We start from the raw sequence: 19094 nt of genomic DNA on the forward strand, positions 1-19094 counted from the left end.
AAGTTTGTTTATCCGTATGTAGTGTATGTATTCCAGTCCTGTCAGTGTTACTACTAGTATTTGGATATACTAATAGCGCATGGGATTAGTCTTTTGTATCGGTGAATTTTGCTATGTTATAGCGTATTGTGTGATTTACATGATTCTGTAGTAATTATCCTGACGAATAGGCGAGTATGGGAGACTGAAAGTTAGTGATAGGCGATATGCTGGCGTAATAATAATAATTTTGGATAATTTCTCCTCAAGGGCCCTTAAAATACTTATGTTTATATTTAGTCTTCTTCTTACTCTTTTTCACACACCATGGAGCATTTACATTGTAGATGCGTCCCACACAATACCGAGTAAAAAGTATTCTTAAATAATAAAATAATAAAATTATAGTGCATTGGATTCCTTATAAGTAAAATCCTTATAATTTTTTTTCTGAATATCAACGATAAAAAAAACTTTTCTGGTAAATTGTCAATTTTATTTCAATAAAAATACATGAAATCAGAAGTAAGTACATGCTAGGTATGTAGGAAATTCCAAAACTACATTATACATTGTTAAATGAAATGTTGTCCGCCTCCGTAGTGTAATGGTCAGCACGCTCGGCTACCGTTCTGGAGGTCCCGGGTTCGATTCCCAAGGGGGGTAAAATAAAGTGATTTTTTCACTGTAATATTTATTCAATATTACCATGGACTGGTACCTGAAGCGGAGGGCTGATTACCTTTCCTTCATGTGTAAACGATCAAGATAATCTGACACAGTGCCCTATGCACCATTGGGGTGCGGATAAGGGTTTTATTATTTTTATTATTAAATAAATATATTAAATTATTTTACTCTTTTTATGCGAATGTTTTTTAAATATTAAATCTTGTAAAAAATCAAATGATATTCAGTGTACTGATGTAGGAAAACCAAGCAATAGATTCGTACATCTACTATATTGGAGTGTCAAAGTACCGCAAAGTTAAAGCAGATGCCAAATACCGTAAATGTTATGCTTTTCCATATTATTTGTCCCGACCTTTCTCTCATTTCGCACGATTGTTTGAAATACGCCCGGCAAGATTAACAGTGACGCTAATAGCAGCGCAGTTATCTTCCATTGCACAGCCAAAAACCGAAGTGAATCGCATAGCCGTCGCGAACTTGTTGCTGGTATTGTATTTCCGCTGAGCCCTGGACCGATTCCAGTGCATAAGTGAAATACGCGAAAATAAATGACCGCATGCAAACATGGCCGTAAGTGTTTTGTATGGGCTGCTTATTCCATTACGCCGGGCATTATGCCTAACTGCCGGGTTCAATTTTGGCAACTATAATTTTTCTCTATGCAGCCGAGGGCGTGGCGCGGAAGCTTATCACAGCCCGCCTTTTCGGAGTCGTTGCTGGCGGAGCGTATCGGCCTGTTTTGTATGCCGCAAATATCTTATGCAATCGTTCTGCGATTTAATGTCCCCAATCTTTTGTTCGTGCACTTTTAATGAGAATAATATAAATAATGTCAATAACATTAATAATTGAGATATTTAAACGTGTAGGAGATACTGCAAATATTTTTATCGAATAAAATACATAATTTGTACATCCAAATATTTAAATAACATTTTTTCACATTAATTGAATATAATTTTTTTTTCTCTTTAAGCTTATGTGAAGTAAAAATAATTTTAGGATTTTTTCACTCACACATTATTAACAGTCAACATAATAGTTGACATCTATCATACCTAATGGTGCATTTGATGTAGTGCCCTATGCACCATTGGATGCGAGTAAGGGTTTGAAGTAAGTCATCTTCCTGTTCCAAAATGCTTGTGAATCGAACGAGTGAAGAAAGGGAAGTCAATAATAAATTATAATGATTATAAATAATGAATTTATGTACCGCCATTTTCGTAAAATACTACCTCAAGGGCGCGTAAATTATGTAGCAAATGTGGTTGTTAATAGAAGAAGAAGAAGACCGAAGAAAACTTGGCCTGATCGAGTATTTTTAATACTTGGGCATAATCATGGAAAATACATAATAAGCGCGTATGTATGAGGAGAAACATGAATGTGGAAGAGGCAAAGATTGCTTTAAATAACGGAGAAGTATGGTGTTCTATTCTCTCTGCCTACCTCCATGGAGAAACGGCGTGATGGTTAGTTAGTTAGTTAGTTTTCGAAAATATCACCTTTTTGGTTTATCTTCGTTTACCAATTATCCAAAATTTGTAAGTGAGTATCTCAAAAAGTTTTTTTTATTATTAATTTTTGTGCATATTCCCATATCATATTATGTGTCACCATATGAAATATCATTTTGTTTATTTTACCTCTTTAACACTAAAAAATGTATTTAAAAATATGTAGAAACTCACCCCAGGTAAAGTCCTTTTTTCATGGAGAGCCGTTTGAGCGCTTAGCGCACTCTCTGGACTGAAGTACGTTAGGAAAGCGCAGCCTGGAAACAGAAACACACCCTTAGCATATGATATGAAAATTACAAACCATTATAACAGTTTATTTTAGGAACGAACCGACTCTGACATTGCATAAACACTTATCATAATTGCGAAGAACGATGAATTGCGTCTTTTTTTTACTTCAATGGAAAATTTTCAAACCAGTTACTATAGGTATCATATGAGAAGGATTATGCAATGACATTAGGAAATTACGCAAAGTAGATGTACATGGTCTATAAAAATAATTCAATTAAATCATACAATGTCGTTTAGTCATACATCGTTAATTTTTTTAAAGTTTAAGGATAGTTGGTGACAAACGAATAGTATGAAAATTTTGACATCTCAAAATATATTAAGAAGAATATGGAAATCTTTTTATTGGAAAAGAAAAAAAACAATGTGTAATTTAAAAAGTTAAACTGTTTTTAAAAATATTAAAGAAACCCCGATTTGCGAACAAGGATTTGGGTACGCTCAAAAATGCTGTGCAAATCATGAATAATTTCATCTATTTTCTGGCCGATTGTAACTCAACCCTCAGCGTATGTCGTCTTTACATATAAGATCAAATAAATGTGGTTTCAATATATACGGCAGTCACCACTAATAATTGAAATTATCATGCATTTATTAGACTCGAACAAAATTCTAGCCTTATCATTCATTCCAGTCTCGTAATAATGTCATTGAATTTCATAGCATTCATATAGGTACATATAAAGTAAGTAAAACAAGAACACTGCGAATAGTAGAGGTGGAAACGTCGCGGAGCACTTGAGAAGAATGTATTGTTACGTGATTTATTCTCAACTCTTTTTATGTAAGCAATAAGAGGAATACATACGTGGCTGTCAAACAAACAGCTTTCGTATGCATAAAATATACAAGACCCGCAAATATAAAATTCAGATCAAAACTCGGCATTTCCAGCGGAAACCCTACGGTGTAAATCTGAGAGTGAAAAACGTAAATGGGGAGACAATGATAAAGCATCCCTGCTACGCAGGAAGTTCACACATCCGTAAAAAGGGCCGTAAATTCAAGGCACACCGCAGGTAAGAGAGTTTTGTTTTATACTATGGGAGGTACGCCGGCTTACTCCGCAATTCGGCCGCGATACCGACCGAATCCGCGCTGCCGAATTTTATAATCCGCTCCTTCTCCAAAACCACATGTGCACATATTGTTTCATTGTGACAAGATTATTTCAGTTAGTCGAGCGAAACACAATTTCATCATTAACATGTCTATATAATAATCAAATTATATCATTAAAAAATATATTCAGAGAACACGAATAAAAAAGGCAATATAAAAAATAAATAATAACATTGGTGGGTATATTATATCAGAAGATGCATGAATGTAGAAGAGGAGATGATTGTTTTTCAAAGCCAGATTGGTGTGTCATTCTATTCTCTCAGCCTACCATTTGAAAATGTCGCGAAATACATCAAAACACGTGTTTAAATATATTTTGTGTTTTTATCAAGTAAAATTTTAATTAAAAATGTAAAGATATAACCACAAATCAACTCTCGAAATTATAATTGAAGGTATAGAATAAAATATAAAGTAGAACCGTTAAAATTAGTTAATCTATTTAAAGCGTTTACGTAAAATCGACTAGAGAAAAAATAATAAAAAGGTATATTTTGGAGAGATAAAATACTTAGTTTCTTGTTCCACTTACATTTTTATTAAAAACCAACTAGTTTCGGTTTTTAATAAGAACGTGAGTGGATCAAAAAAAAAGTGGTTTATTTCTCCAAAATATATTACAATGATCCAAAAAGTTAATGCTTTTAATATTTAAAATATATTAAAAAGGTAATTATTTTTTTATTGATCGTAGCAGTTGAATGTTAATTAAAAAGTAATGTTCAGAATCTCGTTAAACAAGAATCCATTACCAAAATGCATTAATATACTTAAATCCATTTTTCGTAGAGTCGTAAACTTCGCCCGAATTTATCACCCAATTTGGCATATTTCTTTCAGAAAAATTTATCCATACTCTTAGAATGGCCATCGGTACGCACTGAATGTTTATGGCCCATTCCGTTTCGACGTTATAATGTGATTATCATCCCCGCAATACTCCCTCATAAATATTCCAGACCTAATTTAAATACGTAGCCCTATTTAATGATGCAGGTTTATAACTTTTCAAACTCGAGTTTCCGATATTATGGGAGACATTTTATATCGCACGTTAGGTGAAATATGGTAAAATGGATAACCCTCCACGACTGGAAAAAAGGGATTTTGCTCATGTTACCTCGGACAGAATAATACATTAACAAAATTATAAGGGATACTCTATTGGATTTTTTTATATTGTTCATTGAGTTGAATACCTTAATATTTAAATTATTTTATTACTTAAAAATTAATATGCCCCGTATTTGTGTTCGTATTTGTATTTATTTCCTAGGTTAATTTTATCCGATTTAATTCAAAACGTATTAGTATTTTTGTATATGGAAAACGATTTATTTTTAGCTAGATGGCATATTTTTCACCTTTATATTTATAAAAAGACACATTATATAAAACATTTTATTAGTTTTGAACTGATATTTCTTGGTGGAACTGCATTATATTTTATTGTAATAAAACAATTACATAATACTTTTTCTACATTTTTTTATTTCAAAGATTATAATAAACCCTTCTTAAAAAACTGCTTAAAGTAATCAAATTGAAATTCATTTTTTTAGAATTATCATTAAAAAATCATTGTTTCCAACCCCTAACTCGTTGTGTATATAAAATGTGGTTCTTAGATATAAAACCCAGTGTAAAGCAATGCTAAAATTTGTTTTTAGATAAATATTATTTAAATCTTATTAAAACACACGTAAACGATTGGAGGCTAGATAGAAAAATAATATTAATGAAATAGTATCAGTCTAATAATATTCATAAATACTCAATTTTGCTTTATTTACTTGAAAATGTGCGTGGTTATTTCTTAAAACTGTATGTTTATAAAAGAAAATGTGAACTCCATTAACTAAATTTCTCAAAAAGGTTCATAAAAATATTGTTTATACGAGATAAAATAAAAATGGAATAAAAAATATTTACTTTGTAAAATATGCTTAAGTTTAATGATATAAACAAAAAAGTTTTCATTTCATCAACATAAATTTATGTTACATAAATATGTTAACACATGGACTATGTTAATGTGATACAGTAAATTAATTTGCGGTAATTCACAAATCTGCTCTTTATAAGCGCACTGATATTCATGTGAATATCTGCAGTTTTCACAATTCATCGACATAATATCACTTTGTTTATGTAATTATTGAAATAATTTAAACTGACTGTTGGATTCAAAACCTTTTGTCCGCATTCTGTGAGTTTTTAAACGGTAAATGAAATTGTATCACAAACTTTAGTAATACAAAACAAAAACAATGTAATAATGGAAATTATATTTAAATCGTTTTGAAGAATAAAATTATTCGTATTGAATCATGACAAAGCAAATTTTAATTTTAAGCATGTTTTATTTAATTTTTATTTACAAATATTTAATTTTATCATCTTAAATATTTTATGAAAAGGGTAATATGAAGAAATGCATTTCTTTGAAATGGTTATTCGATATTAACAGATTAATCTGAAATTGAAATGGAGATGAAAAGCCATGAATATATCAGGTCACGAAATAAATAAAATTCCTGCTAAACGTATTTCTACAAAAGTGTATTTTTCAAACTACAAAAGCCTAATGTGCAATATTTTCTCATACACTTATATATATATAATTGCAGTACCAAGGAGTGAGTCGGATCGTATTGTGCATATGCAGACCCGCTGACATGCAAAACATCTTTATCCGGAAGTTTTGAGTGTTTCGGTGTACCCTGATGTAGATAAGGGTTTTATGTTAACCTCATCTTAGGAACTCGGGACATATAATATACCAGAATATCTCTTTTCCGGGAACAGTCGCTCTAGAGAACACAGATCTCAGTCTCAGACTAGGCTTATTGTTAAACCCAGGGAACGTTTGAGCAAAACTCAAGATGTTTGTAAGAAATTTTATTTTAATAATACCATAATCGTTAAAAATAAATCGTTGTTATCTGCCTAACGGCTGGTTTTGAATGCAAATTAAAAAATAATTTTTCTATTTTCTTTTCCTTACTAATTTCGTATTTTTCTAACAATTTTCTTATTCTACGATTTCACCGTGTACCATGGCGATTTTTATATGGCGATTCGTAAAATAATTTATTTTTAGAATTTTTGAGGTTCATACTTAAATATTAACGTTACAAAAATAATTATTAAAATTTTAACCATTTATTTATATCAACCATTAAAAACACCTATCTTATAAAAAATATAATTCAGTTCATAAATCAAAAAACTTTTCTGTATTTATTAGCTATTCTTATTTTTTTTTGAAGTAGCATATGAGGTATGAAAAACAATATTTTGAAAATTACTATAGTGAAAACAAGAAGGTTGATAACCATCTTTATTTAAAAAAAATATTCATAACGATTTCGACAAATACCTTGTCTTTTTCAACTTTATGAAAAAATACTAAAGATTATTATGATATTCAACCATCAAGATGTTTCATATTCCTACTTACAAAGTTGTATGAAATATTTTGTAAAACCCATCAATCTCTTATATCAGGAGCTAATTTTGTTTTAATTAACATTTAGAAATTGGACATATTAGATGTTGAGTCTATACTAGCAAGATTATTTTGTTTACATTGTAGGATTTACCCAATATAAAAAAAAAATATAGACTTGTGACGTTTAAAGACAAAAGGTCCAGTATCTTTGTATCTAGATGAACAATACAACCTTATTTACAGCATTATTTAATGGTACAGTTTGTTTTAATAGATGCTTTCTATCAGATCTCTTCAGGCCCTCTGCAGACGTTAAACACACGACCACGTCGTAAAACTAACAAGCCACAATGTCGAAGGCACTCGAGCATCATTGGTCCTTTCAACAATACCGCTGCTGAGAAGGTACCCCGAGATATAGCCAAGACTTTGTAGTGCCCAGGGGAGGCCAAACGTGACGCCGATCGTGATTAGAAACAGGAATGCAAGTTTGAGAAACGCTTTAGTGCCCTCAGAAGGAAAAGATACAAGAGGGATGTAAAAACAACGAAAACATCCCCATCAACTAGTATAATTGTATGGCAATAAAACGCAGCTTGTTCTTGGCTACGTTCTATCTTTCTAGCCAAAACATATACACATACGAAAAAAAAAGTTAATACACGTATTTATTTATTTTGTATGTGAATGAAACATTTATTTTTAATAGTAATATTTTGAAAGACTTTCGGTTAAAATAATTTCATGCGATTTGAATATTTTTTAATGTTTAAATTAATGTTTTTAATATTTAACACCATCTCGGTTCAAAACACCACATTTCTACAAGAATACTGTTTTCGTCTTTTATAAATTATAATTTAATTTATCCAAATGAAGGAAAACGTAAAATCAACATTTCTTTGTAGTTTTAAAAAAAACAGCAAAAGTAATAATTAATTCATTTTTTAAAGTAAAACGAAATGAAATAACAAAAAAATGGCTCAAACCCCCTATATTACTTATTAGGAGTATTGCGGGCCAAATGCAATCAGCAAGGAAACATCCATAATATTTATATCAAGCATGTCTCATGGCAAAGAACTCAATGATTTCCTGAAGTACCCAGAAAATTATATACAATACCCATTAACTGCTGTACAAAGTTGTTCTTTAAGAGTACGTGTCGATCCTTTATTGTTTAGATATTAAAGTGTAGTCCGCACTAAACGTGCGCCTGGGACTGTTAAACTGTCACGCGATTTCTCGGTTAACAGTTTTCAATCTAAAGTAGTAGCAAGTTGAAAGGGTTCGAAGATGTAAACTGCTTGCAACTTGCAGAGAGAAGTTGCAGATTTTAAATTGAAATCCGTAAACCTTAACACAAACATATAAAACACCTTCACTATCCATAAATTTTTACGATAAATAAAAGCTTTGGATGTTTGATGATTGTAACAAAATAAACAATACGTGTACTTTTATGTACATTGTGTGTATATTTCTATGTAACCAAGTTTTAATTACGAGTAGTATTTTGTTAATGCGTTTATTACAATTAAACACTTGTGCTTTACATTTTTTTACTATTGCAAACGCGTCTAGTTTGGAGAACACCTATAGTTTTTGAAACTAGTCGTGTTTATTAGATTAGGGTTTTGCACTGACATTTCATGATGGAACAGCATTTTGATAATGATCAAATAATCAAAATAAAAAATAATAGTAAAATTGGTCAAATAAAATATATGCGGAAAAAACTATAAAGTTGTTATTTTATTACATAATCGTGTAACAATAATAAATTTAGAAAAGTGGTCGTATGCATGTGGTAAATATTTAATTTTTATAAATAAATCATCATGTTATTCTACAACGTGAATACCAAATCAATAAAAACGTTTATTCCACGTAAAAGTGAACCTCATCATCATTCTATTCGTAAAATATCATTCGACAAACGCAGTGGCATAGGTGGATAGACAATCGACTGAGAAACTGGCATCACGGGTTCGATACCAGCCATTCGAATAATGAATTCACGACATTTTATTTTTTATTTCTATGAGTATTTTTGATGTGTTTTACATATGTATATTCCTATCCTAACTAAGCTACCAATAAAAATGCCTCTAAATAAGGAGACTGAGGGTTATTTCTTTTTGAGAAAAGTTTTGATAATGCGATTTGGATGTGTGAACGAAAAGGAACAGGAAAATGATAAAGAAGTCACATTTGAAAATATTATTGAAAAACCATTTTTATCGCGTGCTATTTCATTGTATGTGTTTTCACATCGGAATCCAATAACGGAGATGTTTTCTTTTAGCTAGCCCACAGAGGCAGGGAAGGCGTGCATATCTGAAGTTGGCACATAAATATGGAGGGTGCGCTATCCACTATTTTACAGCATCCCCCGCCCAGCTCACGGGGTGTCTGCCTATTTTCACCGTGTACTTACCTTCCCTCGTACCTTCGCTCCTGGTTTCCACTTTCCCGTCCTTTTTTCGGCCGGGTCGGCCATTTAAGCCCGTTTTCCACCTTTTATCTGAGATACACGAGCCACGTTAACGGATTAATTACTTTTATTGTGCATAAATTCGAACGAAAAAAAGCATGTTACCAAGAAAATAAATTATTATATTTTGTTTTACGAATTATTCTATTTTTTGTTTTACAAATAAGAGAATACTTTCAAAAATAATAAAAAGACAACAACAATATTTATGAGATAAGAAATATTTCAATTGAGTGAATAAACAATTATTTTAATTTTAATGGTTTTCTCAAAACTTATTGTTAAAATCCGAAATTTCCTATAAAAATATTTAAATATATATTTTAAAAAAAACCTACTCATTTTGTCGTTGCCCACAAGACTAGTATACAAGTTATCTGTGGCGAATATGTTTATGTAGTTTGTGTCCTAAGTACATAAATAATAATTTTATTTTAATGATATAAAATTAATGTGACGTGTAAATATTGAGTGAACAATAACTGTATTATACTAAAGGTTAGTAAGCATTTTTACCTTTGCTAAATAATATAAGATCACAAAATTCGATAATTAGTATTTAATAATGCTGTTATATAAAATTTATTTCTTTGAGAATATCACGAATCACTAAAATTAAAAAAAAATCTTTGTGGTCTTTTGTTCAAATCCCTTAATCTCTAGCATTAAGAGAGGGATTATTTGGAATTTTCAACCCAACTTTTTTTTAATACGCACGTGTATTCAAATTATTTACTTGTGTTAGGTAAAAGTAAATAAAAAAATACATCTAGTAAATAAAAAAATACAAAATAATATATGTTTTCTCAATTTAATTTTGTTGACCATAAAAGTTATGTTTTTAATTAAATATTTATAACTAATATTTAACTACTATTCAAAATCCAGAGGAAATAACTTTTTTTTTTCGTGTATAAATCAATTAACTATGCCAGGATATCTAAATTCCCAGAAAATCCTTTCCTTACGGGTTTGTGTGCCTTCAATTTAAATGGGATTCGATAAAGCGAGGATGTTTGTATTCACGCGTAGGTATATAAATATGTATTGATACTCCGTGTGATATAGTTTTAGATACATATATATAGAGAAAGCTCTCCTATAACCGGAAGACCTTTACTATCGGACAGCTCTTAGCACCGGACATTTTAAGTTTCTTAAAATTCTAAATAATAATGCTTATAACTTTTATAAAACGCGGTTTTGATTTTATAAAATCGTTTGAAACATATAAGCGAAATTATTAAAAATAATAAAAAAACATCTTACGTATTTCTGAAGATTAAAAAAAACATTATAGGTTGTCTTATGTATTTAAAATTTGATATGGGAATAATTTTCAAGAATGTGAATTGTAGTGATAATTTTAAAGTTGAAAAGTAAATTATTTACATTAATATACTCATCAAATGTATACGTTTATACAATATTTATATAAAACATACACATTTAATTTAATAGATAAATCTTAGTGTGGGATAACCGAAACTAACGTGTTTTGTATCAGTAACTTCATCTGAAACGTTGAGTTATCAGCAAATCTTATTAATAAGAGAATTTTGTTTAAATAAAAAAAAATCCCCGAATGTTACTTCTGATTTCATGTTTAATCTATGTATTTCATTAAAATTAAACACTTGAATATACCACTTTAATGAGTTTTATTTTTATTTACGAATAGTTTCGAAAACGACAGATGTTTTCATCTTCTCTTCTGGTACAAATTAAAACTTAATTTGTACCAGAAGATGAAAACATCTGTCGTTTTCGAAACTAGTCGTAAATAAAAATAAAAGTCATTGTGGTATATTCAAGTGTTTAATTTTAATAAAATAATCATGTCATTCCACAAAGATAATGCCGAATCAATAAATAATATTTTATCTATGTACATGTCTAGTAAAACATTAAAATTTTGGCCACAACAAAAAAATGATGCCTTGTAAAGATTTTTTTCATTTTTTTTTTAAACTTGTGTCCGACACTAGAATTAACTCCGGTACATGCACATATAGGGGTGGGTTCACATGTGATGCTGCCTACAACTAAAAGGTCGCCCGCCTACTATTTACCGGCGAGAATGTATGCCGATCTCGGGGAGTGTAGGAGCCGGAATATTGGCGCAGTGGAATTCGATTTAGTGTGGAAAAGAGGAAGTTTTTGGTTTGTGAGACTTCACCTACGTAGCTACACACGAAGATTATCTCCCGGGGAGGCTGAGACTTTACCTCCATAAATTAAGGCAAGTGGGAGTGTTGTGAAATTTTGGAAATATTTATCATACTTACAAAGTTTATAGTTAAATTAGTTAATGGATTCTTGCTCAAAACACTGCTTAGATTAGGTGATCAAAATTTGAATTTATTAACTTGCACACACTTAATGTAATACGGACAAATAATTAAGAGTTATAAATACGCAGTTGATGATTTAAATAAGCATTTATATGCTACTACTGACCCTTATCCGCACCCAATGCCGCATAGGGCACAGCATCAAATTGATGCAACGTTTAGTTGATCGTTCCTTATATAAGGTGATTAATCCTACAGTTAAGATATCAACACAGGGTAGTATTAAATAAATTTTAGGGAAAAAAAAAAACATTTTTATTTTTTTTGACAACCGTGAGAATCGAACCTGGAACCTCCAGCATGGTAGCTTAAAAACGTAGAATACTACACTATGAAAGCAGAAAATAATGTTTCCTTATTTTTATAACTTAAATTTCTCACCAATTAATAAAATAAAAACAAAAAATTGTGAATAATTTTACAATGATTAAAGAAAATGAAATAAAAAACATTATAGGTTGTCTTATGTATTTAAAATTTGATATGGGAATAATTTTCAAGAATGTGAATTGTAGTGATAATTTTAAAGTTGAAAAGTGAATTATTTACATTAATATACTCATGAAATATATACGTTTATACAATATTTATATAAAGCATAATAAATAATAATAAAACCCTTATCCGCACCCCAATGGTGCATAGGGCATTGCGTCATATAAACGCAGTGTTATCTTGATCGTTTACACATGAAGGAAAGGTGATCAGCCCTCTGCTTCAGGTTCCAGTCCAGGGTAGTATTGAATAAATATGACAGTGAAAAAATCACAAATATTTATTTTACCCCCCTTGGGAATCGAACCCGGGACCTCCAGAACGGTAGCCGAGCGTGCTGACCATTACACTACGGAGGCGGACATATAAAACATACACATTTAATTTAAAAGATAAATCTTAGTGTGGGATAACCGAAACTAACGTATTTTGTATCAGTTACTTCATCTGAAACGTTGAGTTATCAGCAAATCTTATTAATAAGAGAATTTTGTTTAAATAAAAAAAATCCCCTTTAATTTTAAAAATTTTCTTTAATCATTGTAACATGTCCTACCACAAAGTTAATGCCAAAACAATAAATAAAATATGAATAATTTTATTTCTTTACGTTTATTATTATTACAAGTAAGCGCTTATTGCATACATATTATATTGAAATATACGACCAAATATAGTTTTGAATTTTTTTATCGTATTCATTGATAAGATGATATACATTGATCAGAAAAGATGGAAAGACAGCTGGGAGTCGACATCCCAAACACAAACAGAGGCACAAACAGATCCCTAGGATCTACAAAAAGAAGAAGAAGAAGAAGAAGTATACATTGATTTTTAATACTATTGTTTAAAAACAGTTATCAAAGTTGAATTGCGTTAATAACGCTACGAGGTTACAGATGCTAAAATATATGTAGTTGTAAAAATAATAATTAACAATTGACAACAAATACAAACGTTAAATGGCTTTGTTTAATATTTCAAATATGATATTTTCTAAAAACTTTCTAAATCCTGTTTGTTAAAATTTATTTCTTACGTTGCCTTTGTTTTTATTAAGTTATTTAAGACTGACCCTCTTAATATGAAGCTTAGTGCTGAAGTACATAATAGAACCCTTTCGCAGAGAGGCTATAAAACGTACATTAAATAATAGTTGAAATCCGGTGAGATTAATTCCACTCGGGTCATGTAAGTCTCACGGCTTGCATAAACATCGATACTGGACTGGCACAAAGGGGTGACTTCGGATACTAATTTCGGCACCTGATTGTACTTTCTAAAGCAAATACCAAGCAGACAAAATATTATATAGTATACGGGTTTCGAGCAAGCATGTTCCATAAACTAGTTTTCACCCGGAAAATATTAAGTGATAAGAATATTTTTGAAAATATAAGCCTGAAAATAAAAATCAATCGACTAATATTAAACACTCTTTAAAACATGAAGAAAAATATCTTTTTATTTTCATTAATTTATTCGGCAGTCTCTTTGTGGTAAAATCTATCCATTTTTAATAAACGTTTTACTAAGTAAATATAGTGGTATTTCTATTTAATTTTTTTCATTTATTTGAACTTCATGTACCTACAGAAAAAAAAGTAATTTTTTATGACTAACAAAAGATTGGTTAAAGTCTGTTTTTTTATCATTAGAATAAATTAATTAGCTTATATACGGATCTACACTAAGTACTATATTGTCAATTTTTTAAATTAGTTCAATTCACTTTGATTCAAACCCTTATCCGCACCCGATGGTGCATAAGACACTGCACCATATAAACGCGGTCTTATCTTGATTGTTAACACATGAAGGAAATGTGATCAGCCCTCTTGTAGGTACCAGTTCAGCATAATATTGAATAAATATTAGAATGAAAAATCACACATATTAATTTGACCCCCCCCCTGGAAAACAAACCCGAGACTTCTAGTACGTTAGCTGAGCATGCTGATAATTATACTATGGAGATGGAAAATTAGTTCAATTACTTGGATTTATTTTAAAAATGTATAAATCAATTTTATTTTATTATCTCGAAAATATTAAATTATGTAAAACCAAATGATTTTATTTAAAATAATTCATAGTTTGTGCATTCCTTTTTTTTCATTATAAGAGTAAATTTAAGTCCACAAAAAACTTTTCAAACTAGACACCTTAAAAGTAAAAAAAAAATTCAGTCGGAAATCCTAAATCTGTATGCCGGTAACTTTCATTCGGTAGAAAATAGAGCTAAGCGTTTTTTTATTGACTATTTTAATGCAATTTTCGAGTATTTTTTTAGAGATCACGAGCTTAAAAGCTTTCGCGTTTGAAAAAACTCTCATGGCTTTTAATAAGGCTTCAAAAGGGAGTTTCCAGGCAGTGAGTGAGCGCTCGAGACCCGCCTTTGTTTGGCCCTAATCACCCACACAGGTGGGTGAAGCTGGAACCTGAAAACCTGACAATAGCCTTTTTCCCAGGGCCGATAATTTAACTTCGCCCCACTATTATTTGCCATTACCCCGGCGATTAAAAAACGAAACGATTTCAGTAAACAACGGTAAGGATAAAAGGATTGCAATGATATCCTGAAAAATTGTCATTACGGTTAATTTAATATTATTTCTGGATGAGGTCATTTCAGCAACGACCCATCCTTGGGTTTAGTGGTAAGCGCTCGTTAAATAGGCTTTCCCCACCAGCTTTTAAGCTTACTATGTTAACGATTTCCAAGTAACGTAAATAATAATCTTCACGTTTTTGCTATTTTTAAATATTTGTTTACGTTTCTTGATTTAAAAAAAATGGATTCGGTTTAATAACATTAAAAATTTCATTATAAAAGCTAAAATGCTATTATTACAAGGCTACTATTTTAAGGATTAAAAAAATCCTTTAAAAAAATTAATTATTATATGATATTGATAAACAAGATTAAATAAGCAGTTGTGATTAAAAAAAAAGATTACTTCATGTTCCAATTGAATTATTTGTGTTTTTAGATAAATTTAAAATAAATATCTTATGAATTTTACTTTAAACTTAAGCCTATTTCAAAATTATATTTCTATAAATGTGTGTTTATGTAGTGAGGAAACAAAAAGTTTTATTAAAGAAATGACAGACATTAGCAGTTAGTTTTCAAAATACATATTTCAAGCGCATTTCGTAAAAAGTTCATCACTAAAAATAAGGTGACTAGTGAAAAGGAATAAACTAATTTATAACAAAGGATTTCTGTATGCATCCAATTCTTCAACTCCAAAACTGTGATCTGTTATATATGTGTATATACATATAAAAATTATTGGCTTTCAAAGATTATTTTTTCCATTTATAACTGATTTATTTATTTAATGTGTAAGTTTTCTAAAAAGCCATTTTAAAGCTCTCCCGATTGTTACAAAGATCAAAACATTTCTACGTAATTGTTGAGGGTAGTTAGAGACTCCATCCCCAGTAAGCGTGTTTAGGAATAACAAATAGGGTGACTTTATTTGCACGTGAAAGCAAGTAAAGGACAGACAATCAAGGAACCGTTTATTTAAATTTTAATTGACTTAAATTAAAATGACAGTCAGTAATTCAAACCAATCGTTTTACTGAATGAAATTGTAAACATTGTACATTACTCGTTGAGATTTCTATGAAAATTATACACATATACACACACACACATATATTTATGTATATATATATATATATATATATATATATATATATATATATATATATATATATTGTATATATATATATATTTATATATATATATATATATATATATATATATATATATATATATATATATATATATATATATAAATATATATATATATATATATATATATATATATATATATATATATATACATATATATATATATATACATATATATATATATATATATATATGTATATATATATATTGTATATATATATATTATATATATATATATATATATATATATATATATATATATATATATATATATATATATATATATATATATATATATATATATATATATATATTGTATATATATATATTTATATATATATATATATATATATATAATATATATATATATATATATATAATATATGCACATATATTATGTCGTTATGCGGAAAACATAATATTATCGCGTTTATTTTATCAGAAACTTCATACACACACACTCGTATATTAAAGTAATTATCAAAATAATTGTGTAGCTTTTTTTCTTTCAAAACAAAAGAACATTAAAAATTCTTGTAAGTTTTAAGGAAAACATTAAATGAAACTCATTTTGTTTATACAATGTTTCCTAAATACAGGTGATTATTATCACTGCAAACCATCATAATTTCTGTTTTAATAGCCTGATATAAAAATAAAATATTGTATCGCTTCCATGTCCTTTGAGAACATTAGAATTTTTCCGTTATCAATGATGGCGATGGGCACTAAAAATATTTTAGCGCCAGTGCTTTGGTATGAGAAGTTATGTGACAGCCAAGTCCGGCGGACACAGAATACGCTCCCCTCACGCAAACCCCAACTGCTCCTAAAATACGATTTTTAAAATTAAATCTGGTGAATAAACAAACAAAAAAAACATTCAATAAGATTTACGGGGCACGAGCATTTTAGCTTTTGCTGGCCTATGTGTCGCACGAAATTTAAATTTCATAGAAAATATCAAATAACAGGAGTGACCCTGAGAAAATAAACATTTTCAAAAAAGTGTTACTTTGTAAACATCGCTTTTTCTTAAAATCTAGTGTAACACGTGTTTCGATGTATTCTGCATCATTTTCAAACAACGTGGATAGATTTTACACAATAGAGAGATTTAACCACAAAGTGACTGCCGAATCAATAAATGGAGAAATAAACAGTTCACGTATTCGTGGGAAGCCTGGGTGTAACTGACATCAAAAATAATTTACAATAAAGGCATTGAGATGAAATGGGCACACAGGAAGTAGAAAACCTGAACATATTTTAAACCAGGCTATCGCCGTAGATCTTCCTCGAAAGACATCTATGGGATGACCAAAAAATTAATGGATGCTACAGAAAGATAACATGATTCGAAGGCATGGCCTAGGTGACGTTGTATATGATAGAAGGACTTATTACCTGAGGATGAGGAGAGCTGACCACAACAGTCTACAAAGACGATAAGTTGGGATGGAACTAGGAATGAGAGAAATTATCAAATAACGTTTTGCAAGATGGCATGAATTGAAAACTGTATGTTTTTTTTAAGTATCCTTTTTTTCCTTGTTTCTATTTCATAATTATGAAATACATTTTTCCTTATATTTTCAGTAATATATAACAGTATTTTTTACATGTACACTTGTAAGTGTATTTGTGGCAAAGAACCGGTTATTTTTTTGTATGCAAGTCAAGTACTAAAAGGCAATTACTCTTTGCCTCTATTACTTAATCCTCTTCCAAAAGTTTTCCTTATCGAACGAGAAAAAATATTTACTCACCATAATTAAAAACCAATTATTTGCTTTAAAAAGCTTTTATTTACTTTCATGGTATAATAATATTTGATGAAGGAATAAAATGAGAAAATTGATTAAATATATATTATTTTCCATTTATCACGTGATTGAAGTAACAATAAAGATAAGTAATAAATATTGACATCTTAACATAGATGAATAATAATATGGAAGTCTACGTATTTACAAGGCTTACGACCTATAGGCTGGAGAAGTGATCACTTTACACACGTGCAGATGTCACCATTCTACCCACGATAACAATAATCACCTGCTCAAATTTTTGGAATTCCTAGACATATATGATCAATGCATGACTCAGTTTATTAAAAAAAAAACTCATAAGATAGTTTAAGTGATGAAAGAAAATCAATGTAAATTCTAAGTCTTCTTTGTTTTTCATTACCTTTGTTGAAATTTTAATGTAAATTTTGGAAAAAGTGGAAAAACCTAGATTTGTAAGCAAAGTTGTAGGCATACTAAAAATATTGTGGATAAATAATTTAATCATACATATTTGCATATTTTTGATCTCAAATATTTTTTACAAAATGTTTTCAAAATAAAGCATTCATTGCTCATTCTACAAGAAAATGCTTTTTCTTGCTATGATTGAGATCTATGTTCTGGTTAAATTTAAAGCACTGCCCGAAAATGGCTAGCAAATGAAATATTGATTTCCTGAGAACCGCCGTACAAATTCGTGCAGCCACTAATGAATGCACAAACAAAAGCTAAACGTCTGGAGGGATACGTTTTCTTTTTGCAGGCCATTTCGCTATGTGTGGCCAACCCCTAAATTTTAAATCAGCTTATCTGTAAAAATAAAACAATTTATGCAGCCACCAGAGCTTTTTCACCCCGAAACGGAAATTAAGGTAGAAGACCGTAGGGTTGACTTTATGTTTTTTTGGACTGAAACTAAAATCGCATGACAATAGTACTTAAAGATCAGTGACATATGATTTTAACTTCTTTGAAAATGTCGTAAAGTCATTACATTACTGTTTTTTCAAGAAACAAAATAATAAAAATTCTCATACCTTAACTGAAATACAAGATTTTATCTTCCCGTCTGAAACCCTGATAACATTTTTTTTTAAACATTTTACATTTTGACATGAAATTTAAATTTGAATTCCACTACTTAATAGCGAGTATTTACTGTTTCTTAGATA

At 29.7% G+C, this 19094-nt stretch overlaps 1 protein-coding gene across 1 annotated transcript in view; it reads right to left on the bottom strand.

Annotated features, from left to right (window-relative positions):
- Nucleotides 1-19094, bottom strand: part of LOC148313092 (CUGBP Elav-like family member 3) — a 722672-nt gene that overhangs the window by 494023 nt on the left and 209555 nt on the right. Inside the window, exon 4 of the mRNA XM_088268061.1 lies at nt 2367-2449. Coding sequence (XP_088124187.1) covers nt 2367-2449 — 83 coding nt within the window. The remainder of the gene's footprint in view (nt 1-2366; nt 2450-19094) is intronic.

The sequence above is a fragment of the Brachycentrus maculatus genome, unplaced genomic scaffold (genome assembly GCF_059751285.1).
Source record: "Brachycentrus maculatus isolate JH-2025_06_01 unplaced genomic scaffold, ASM5975128v1 h1tg000022l, whole genome shotgun sequence".
NCBI classification, from domain to species: domain Eukaryota; kingdom Metazoa; phylum Arthropoda; class Insecta; order Trichoptera; family Brachycentridae; genus Brachycentrus; species Brachycentrus maculatus.